This window comes from Prosopis cineraria, unplaced genomic scaffold (genome assembly GCF_029017545.1).
Source record: "Prosopis cineraria cultivar Desert tree isolate PC_DT_omini unplaced genomic scaffold, ASM2901754v1 PC1, whole genome shotgun sequence".
Taxonomy (NCBI): Eukaryota; Viridiplantae; Streptophyta; class Magnoliopsida; order Fabales; family Fabaceae; genus Prosopis; species Prosopis cineraria.
The window spans coordinates 7,150,310-7,159,316 of NW_026555332.1; the positions used below are offsets into that span (position 1 = coordinate 7,150,310).

Below are 9,007 nucleotides of genomic sequence, written 5' to 3' on the forward strand. Positions count from 1 at the left end.
ATCTATAGACATAGTAAGGAATATTTGTCATGTATTTTATTGAGTTTGTGTGCTTCAATTGGAGTTGGATCCCCCGCAATCCCTGGGGAGCTTCCAAAGCTATCTGATCTCTTAGTGGGGGGAAAATATAAAAAGTTGTAAAGGCGTGAATGTATGGAAGAACTTGGTTGTGTAGCAATTTATGTTTATTATTACTGGGTTTTTGTTTAAGCTATGTTAAGTTTAATTAGGGTTTTTTTTTTTTTGGCATCGAGAATTTGAGCATGAGTCAGGAGATCATATATTTATAGGGGGCTGTAAGACTAACGTTTTGTTTTTGGTGAAACTGTTAATCTGTTATAGACATTATCACATTGTGATGGGCTGATGGCCCTATTCTCGCGATTTAGCCGAAATGTAAAGTATCATTCATACGCGGAGATTCGTTGATTAGTTTCTTAGTGATTTCAATGTATTTTAGCCTTTGTTTATCTTTTCATGTTGATAATTGATTTTGGTAAAATGCAATGATTGATTTTTATAATTTTATCAATTTTTTTAATCCTTATAAATTTTTTCTAATGTTTTCAGTTCTTATATGAAAGCATTTAAATTATAAAGATTTAAGGAATAAATTTTATTCAATCTTATTGAAATTATAAAAATTGAAAATATTAAAAAAAAATAACACAAACTATAAGCAAAATTGATAAAATTATAAAAAATGATAATTGTGTTTTCCCATTTGTAATTATTTTTTAGGATTTTCTATATAAATATTTAATTTAATATTCAGTGTTATTAGATTTTTATATATGTTTTTATGAGTTTAATAAGTTTAACTAAAATTTTAGTTTTAAGACATTATAATTAGTCTGATATATCATATTGTAATCATTCTCTTTTAAGGAAATCGGACTTACCATGATCACTCATATTATGTGTCTGTTTAGTTTTTAATTTGTTAAAAGTTTATTTAACAACAATTAATTTAGTGAAAGTTAATTGTTAAAATGAAATCTGTGTTTAGATATTTTTTTTAAAGTTTAGTATGATAAATTGAAAGTTGTTTAGATTAATGATAATTTATATTTTTAAAATGTATTTTTGAATATGTAATAATTAAAAATTATATTAATTTATTATAATTTGTAATTTTTATTATACAAACATAATATATTAAAAGTGTTTACAAAATGTGAAAAGAAAATTAAAATAACATAAAATTTAAGATATTAAATAATAAAAATAAAAAATATATAGTTTAATATTATTTCATCCCAAAAGAACTTTTAGAAAGTAACATAATGAAGCTTTTAAATTTTTACATCTACCTCATTCCAAAAGGACTTTTAGAAAGCACAATTGATTTTAAGGTAAAAGGACAAAAATACTCACAAAGTGATCAACTATAGACACCCAATATTCTAAAGTAAAGAAAAGGGCAAAAATATCCATGAAGTCATTGATCAAGAGTAAAAATACCTATAATGTTATTAGAGTTGGTGCAAAAGTGATCAATCTATCAAATCTTTTAAATGTTAACCATTTAACTGATGTAGACAAAAATTATTTCCAAATGAATTTTTACAAATGTTGATCGATCATTGTATAAGTACCAATCTATCAAACTCAATACCACATGGTTTTCTTCTATCGTCATGTATTTTGCCCCCTTCCTTTCTCTCTATCCACTCATTTTTCTCATCTACAAAACTTGAGATTTAACATAATAAGATAAGTTATACAAAATTGAAGATCAAGATTGAGCACATTTAACTTAAGAACATTGTCACAATCTTAAACAATTGCATTCGTGATTGGTTCAAAATTTTCAAATGCGTCATCATTGTTACAAAGAAACAAGTGATTTAATTTGATATTTAGTTAAAATGACATTTTCTCACATAATATTCATACAACGACTAATTAATCTCTAAAGAATTTTATCAAGGAATATTTTTTGTCTACACTAGTAAAAAAAAAAGTCAATTTTTGCTTAAATGTCAGCTAAACGATCAACATTTAAGGGATTGGATGAATTGTTCACGTTTGCACCAATTTTGGTAAGATTATGGATATTTTTGTTCTTGACATATGATTTCATGGGTTTTTTTGCTCATGGCTGATGATTTTATAGATATTTTTACCTTTTCATTAATCTACGTCAACAAAGACTGACATGTGACATGCATATTCAGCATTTAACGATCAAAGTTAATAGTGTTAAGTCAAAGTTAACGGCCTGGTTATTTTTACATCCATCCATGTAATATTGTAGATATTTTTACTCTTTTCCTCACTTTAAAATACTAGATGTCTGTGGCTGATTACTTTGTGGATATTTTTGTCCCTTTACCCTTAATTTTATTAAATTACAACCAGACAACTTAGTGAAAAAGTGCTTTTCATATATGAAAAAGGGAGAATTACAATTAGATCCCATACAAGAAAATTAATTACTGTAAGGTCTATTGATAACTGAACTAAATTGAATTGATAATACTGCATTGACAACACAATCAATTATTAATGAATCTTACAGTAATTAATTTTTTTGTGTGGGATTTCAATATAATTGTCCTTATGAAAAATGCAATAAGAAAGAGACACATATAAGTTAAATATCTTCTTCATATTCATCTTTCCCTTCTCATTCTTTCTTAACAGAAAAAACTCTTCTATTTTCACTATTTTCTCAAACTCTTCTATTCTCTCATCTATTCTCTGTCGTGGGTTCTCGATGCATCTGGATTTGGCATGATTTTCAATGAGCTTTATTTAATTTATGAATATCTATTTTTGACATTATCGAATTTAATTTAAGTGGTTTTCTTAGTGTAAATTTTTTTACAAACATATTTTAAAATTTTTATCTTATATAAAGGGATGAGGGTCCATTCAGCTTTTTTTTTTTTCCTTTTTTGTGGCCAATCATTCCTTCCATATTACTCCCTCCCTCCCAAATTATAAAACACTTTTGAATGAAATCTTACATATCAATAAATCTCATTAAATATATTTAACAATCTTATTTTTTTAAAATAAAAATATAAACTTTTAAAAATATTCATAATTTAATACATTAAAAAATGGATAAAAATTAATTATAGAGAGAGAAAAGGTAATATTAAAAATGATACATTTAATGGAACCTTAGTCTACTCAAAATGTCTTATATTTTGAGACGGAAAAACTCCTTTAAAAATACTTTATAATTTGAGGCGAAGGGAGTACTAATTACTATTGATTATTTTGATAATTTTTTTAATCATTTGATTATATGTTTTAAAATAGTCCTTGTGAAATAAAAAAAATATGAAAACGAGAATAAAAAAGAAAGTGCAGGGTCATTTTAATTTCTACTTTTAAAAATTATTTTCATATTTTAAAATAAAAATATTTTCAATCAATGTTTTACATTTTGAAAAATGATTTTTTATTTTTTATGATAACATATTTAGATGTTGCTTTATTTTCCATAAATCTCTAGAACACTCTTATTTTAAGCAATGGCATTGTTGCAAATAATGTCAATTTCAGTTTCGGCCTTTTCCAGCATTATCCCAACCCTATCTAACTTTTCCTTCCCTCTTCTTCGATCTCCATTTCCTCCGCAGAGAGCAGCCGCCGTCGTGATCGTCGGTCGTGAATCTAGCCGCCGTCGTGATCTTCTTCGACCTAATTGAGGTGCGTTTTTTCTTTTGCTCCTCTTCACATCGTTCTCAGCCTTCCCTTCCCTTTTGCTGGCCTTTTTTCTCGGCCATCCCATTTAATTTCACTCTATTTCTGTTTCACTTTTGGGTTCTGCTAGTCCGTTGCTCTGCTCTGTTTGTGCATCTGATCTAACTTGGATTTTTGTTTCTCTTTTTTTTCCCCTGCTGGTATTAGATTGAAAACTGGTTAATTGAGAGAATGAATAATGCACTTCAGAATAATTTCCTTGAGAGAATGTTCACTTCTTGGATGTCTTCATTTTTTTAAAATCTTTAATTGAGATGAGATTCTTGAAAATAGGTTGATGTTGTTTTTAACAAGACGTCTATAAATATATAGTAAAAATTCAGAAAATAGTGATTGATGCTATTTTCTGCTACCCGTCCCTTCCTTTATTCATTATCTATGTAAGTAGCTGTGCAGAAAATCTTCTTTTTGTGTTAAATTTGGGAACAACTGTCCCATGTGATCTATGCCCATTGGCTGTAACAGCTGCTGAGCCATGGATAAGGTGCTGGATTCTGTTAAGATATCCTGCTTTAATGCACAATTGGTTGTAAAGAAACAATAACTTCAAGAAAAATGACCATGAAGAGTAATGCATTCATGCACCATGTACTTTGAAACCTTTCAAGTCTTTGTTATACTTTTTCTGCTACACAATTTGGTAAAACTCCAATCACCTGCAGAAATCATGAAACTACATTATTAAGTGATTAAGCTTGACAAATCACACTTGGTTATTCAGAAGCTGTTGTTCTGTCTTCATTATCATTTAAATCATTATCACTGAACTTATGATTTTTTTGGCTTACATACTATGCTTAGAGATCAATCACTGAACTAGTTGAGGTGCTACTCCTTCCAAGAGAAAAAAAGGATCAATTGCTTCAAAACCTGATGAGAGGCCCAATGCTTTTAAATAGGTCAATATTAATGCGTAAGCTATTCAAATGAAGAGTTAATCATCATTAGTATGAAGCTAGTACATATCCTGAGTAAAGGACACCCAAAGACGAGTGATGATTCTTATGACAATAAATATTGACTTCTCTTTAGCGAACTTCTGTTTGACTTGTACCAGTAATGGAACCGTCTTTCTCTTGTGAATGCTGAACGCTATTTGTTTGGTGACTGATTATTTCTTGATAGTTTTTGTCTGAACTACTGATTGGATAGCTTTTCTGATGTTGGTTAAATATTAAGTAGAATACGTATCGTTTGGTAGAAAATTTGGCAATTGCCCTTCCAATGTTGTGTTTCACTTGACAGATAGGAAAATGCCTAAAGTAAAGACAAATCGCGTTAAGTATCCTGAGGGCTGGGAATTAATTGAACCTACCCTTCGCGATCTTCAAGCAAAAATGAGGGAAGGTAATATATGTTTTGCATGCTTTACAAAAATTTGATTTTGTTTTCAGGACTGTTTTATACTGTTTATTTCTGTGGCAGCGGAGAATGATCCACATGATGGTAAAAGAAAATGTGAGACATTGTGGCCTATATTTAAGATTGCACATCAGAAGAGCCGCTACATATTTGACCTTTACCACCGGAGGAAGGAAATTTCAAAGGAATTGTATGAATTTTGTTTAGATCAAGGATATGCTGATCGCAACCTGATTGCAAAATGGAAGAAGGTAATTCTCATGAATTTTTACTATAGATAATATTTCTATTGTGCTTAGTGCTCTATAACATGCATTTAAAGGTTGTGAGCTATCCCTTGGAAAACTCTGATTATCCCCATTAAAACCATGTGGAGTTATGTATATCTTGACAGTATGAAAAATTAAAAATTCAAGATGATCTGAGTCATAATATCATTTTGATAAGGACAATATATGGGAAAATGAGAGTTCCAAACTCATTTGCTATGATTAAATGTATAGTTTTTGACAATTACAATTAGAAAATGCAACAAATTTTTAGCACTTCTATTCGTGCAAAGGCGAAATTTGTTTCAACGTATATTTCTCTCTGTCTCCCTCTCTCTCACTCATTTGCATATTCTTTCCAGGTTTAGACTTAATAAGCCCTTTCCTTGTTTGAAATTGCAGCCTGGTTATGAGCGTTTATGTTGCTTGAGGTGCATGCAGCCACGAGATCACAACTTTGCCACCACTTGTGTTTGCCGAGTACCCAAGCAACTGAGGGAGGAGAAGGTCATAGAATGTGTTCATTGTGGTTGTAGGGGCTGTGCAAGTGGAGACTGACTGGTGATTTGTCTCTCTTGTTTACAATCCGAATTAGCCTTGTTTCAAGGTTGTAAGGATGATAACATGATAACTAACCACTTAGTTTAACTGCAATATTTGACAGGACTTTGTACTTTAACATTGATTACCTCATGTAATATTTGTTTTACTTCAAGCGTTGCATGGTTGACATAAACTAAAATTTTTGGGAGAATGACAACTAAAAATCTCATAAGAAAATTAATATTATTTTAAGATCTCATTATAATTTAAGTTCTCAATTTTTTTTAATCAAAAAATAGAGCTAAGGTTCTCAAATTTGGTACCCATCTTCTTGTGTTTTAATATTGAAATGATAATGAAACTTTTAATTTTTTTCAAATTTGTCTTAGTGGGCAATTAAGTCTTTCAAATTTAATTTTTATTGATTTAGTCTTTTAAATTTATTCTAATTATTAATTTGGTTTTTATTATTTAAGTAGGAGGCAATGTTGTTAAAATATGTTAACATGAATGATATGAATAGTGAAATATTAAAGATAGTCATGTAAATTAATAAAGGGAAGTAATTATTTATATAAAACAAACTCAATTTTTTTAAAAAAATAAAAAGAACAAAATGTAATATAAACGACTAGATTGATGAAAAAATTTAATTAATCTGTGGGCTTTATTTTTTATTTCATTAGCTGTATATGTATCTCAAGTTATCAAAATGTTTTATATATTATGTTAATTTGGAGGTAAATTTGTATTTTTAAATTTAAAAAACTAGCATGATAATTTAAGAAAATATAAGGGATTAAATTAATAAAAATTAAATTTAAAAAAACAGATCGATGATTTAAATAAATTTGAGAGAACAAAAGTTTCACTATCTCAAAAATATTTAAAAAAACCTTGATTTAGTATCAATCTTCTTATTCTCCTAATATTCTTTCCTGCACTTACATAGGAAGGTTAATTATATGAGAACATTACAGGTGGATAAAAATGATATGGTTACCGGAATTTTAGTGTTTTATGTGTACAATAAGTGTTTTATAAATATTTTTGTTGATTGTAATCTATGTACGGATACCAATATGCGTCTTTCAATATTTTTATTTTTAAAAATATAGGATATAATATATTTTTGATACATGTACTTATATTTATAAAAATAATAAAAAATATTAAAAATATAATTGCTTTATAGTAATATATAAAAAAAAACGTAATCATTAAATGTATTTTTATTCTAACTCTATCTAAAAAGTAACTAATATCTATAGTGCTTTATGGCTAAAGCACTATATAATATATGTACAAACAATGCCAAGAACAAATTTAAAATTAACTAATATCTAAAAAGTATTATATTTTTTTATTTATACCCTTCAATTAATGTTTATTATTTCAATTTTTCCAGTCTTTTGCATACAAATGATTGCTCATTTTTTATCAAGCGCATTCAGTCTTTTATTCATTGTTTACAAGTATTTTAGAAGAAAATTATGAATTACACTTAAAATTTTATTTCATGTAAAAAAATAAATATAAAAAATAAACATAGATTTTCTTTTATTTGAGGGGTATAACATGTCGCTCCCTCTTTATGTACATGTTACGGTCTCGTAAAAATGGTTTTGTAAAATGATTTTGACATTCTAACCACAAGTCAACGGAGCATTATCTATATCCACTTACTGGGTTGTCAACTTGTCATGTCATGCTTTGACATATAATTTAGATTTAGATTTTTTAAAAATAATGAAAAAGGCAGGTATTGATGACTTAATATTGATATTATAATTATTAAATCATTGATATTATAATTATAATTATAATATAATTTATAATTTATAATTATAATTTATAAATTTATAATTTATAATTATAAGTGGGATAGAACTCGGAGAGTTTGTAACTAAGACTATGGGCAGATTTAGAATCTCATTCAACAGTTTAATTATAAAAGATATACCTTTTAATTTTTAATATTTCAAAAAAGATAATTTCTTGACAAATTCTATTCTTTATATTTATAAAAAAATTCAATGGTCTAAATTTTCGTGATTATATTTTATTTTAATTTTACATAACAGTTAAAAAACAGCAATTTTTTTATCTATTTTTTATCTCTTTAAATTAAGAAAAAAATAAAAGTACAAAAAATTATATAATGAATATAATGTATCGGCTTCACGATTTCCAGTGCGTTTTTTCCCTTGGGATATAAATCAACTATAAACCAACGTAAAATTATTATTATTATTATTATTATTATTATTATTAAGGATAATAAAACTTTTAGTTCATTAGGTTTACCTCAATTATTCATTTAGTTTATCAAATTTAATTTTGATCAACTTGTTCCACTATGATTTCTAAAATATTGCAAAAAAGATAATTTCTTGACAAATTCTAGTCTTTATATTTATAAAAAAAATTCAATGGTCTAAACTTTCGTGATTATATTTTATTTTAATTTTACATAACAGTTAAAAAGTAGTAATTTTTTACGTCTACTTTTTATCTCTTCAAATTAAGAAAAAGAAAATAAAAGAATGAAACATTATGTAATGAATGTAATGTATCGGCTTGACAATTTCCAGCGCGGTTTTTCCTTCGGGATATAAATCAACTATATACCAACATAAAATTATTATTATTATATTATTAGGGATAATAAAACTTTTATTCCTTTAAGTTTATCTCAATTATTTATTTAGTTTATCAAATTTAATTTTTATCAACTTTTTACACTATGATTTCTTAAATTGTCATCTTAATCTTTTTAAAACACAAATTTACTTTTAAATTAATTCATGATATGTTTGGATATATATGAATTTGTAATTGAACCAAATTCCCTGTTTGACATAAAAATTTATGGATTTGTACTTTATTAAATTCAAAATTTATTAATTCTTTCGTAGTTTGAAATTCTTTTTAAATCTTTATTATTTCAAATCTCATAGTAACTACATTTGTTATTTAAACTATTTAAACAAAAAAAATAAAAAATACAAAATTGAAATGTGAGATTTAAAATTCAAATTTTAAATTCAAATCTACTAATTTAAACCCTACCTTAATGTATAAACTATATTGATGACTTTATATATATA

The 9,007-nt window shown here is 26.7% G+C and overlaps 1 protein-coding gene across 1 annotated transcript; it reads left to right on the forward strand.

Moving 5' to 3' along the window:
• The first annotated feature begins 3,510 nt into the window (after window positions 1–3,510).
• Window positions 3,511–6,069, forward strand: LOC129289288 (protein BUD31 homolog 2). The gene is made up of 4 exons (XM_054926068.1): window positions 3,511–3,669; window positions 4,969–5,070; window positions 5,149–5,336; window positions 5,757–6,069. The coding sequence occupies exons 2-4, from the start codon at window positions 4,977–4,979 to the stop codon at window positions 5,910–5,912; spliced, it is 438 nt and encodes a 145-aa protein (XP_054782043.1). The 5' UTR covers window positions 3,511–3,669; window positions 4,969–4,976; the 3' UTR covers window positions 5,913–6,069.
• Window positions 6,070–9,007: the final 2,938 nt, after the last annotated feature.

Bases quoted from the DNA above. Each gene is read 5' to 3' on its own strand.
- LOC129289288 (XM_054926068.1), top strand. From the start codon at position 4,977: ATGCCTAAAGTAAAGACAAATCGCGTTAAGTATCCTGAGGGCTGGGAA. The intron at 5,071-5,148 runs GTAATATATGTT...TTTCTGTGGCAG, and splicing joins TCAAGCAAAAATGAGGGAAG to CGGAGAATGATCCACATGAT. The intron at 5,337-5,756 runs GTAATTCTCATG...TTGAAATTGCAG, and splicing joins TGATTGCAAAATGGAAGAAG to CCTGGTTATGAGCGTTTATG.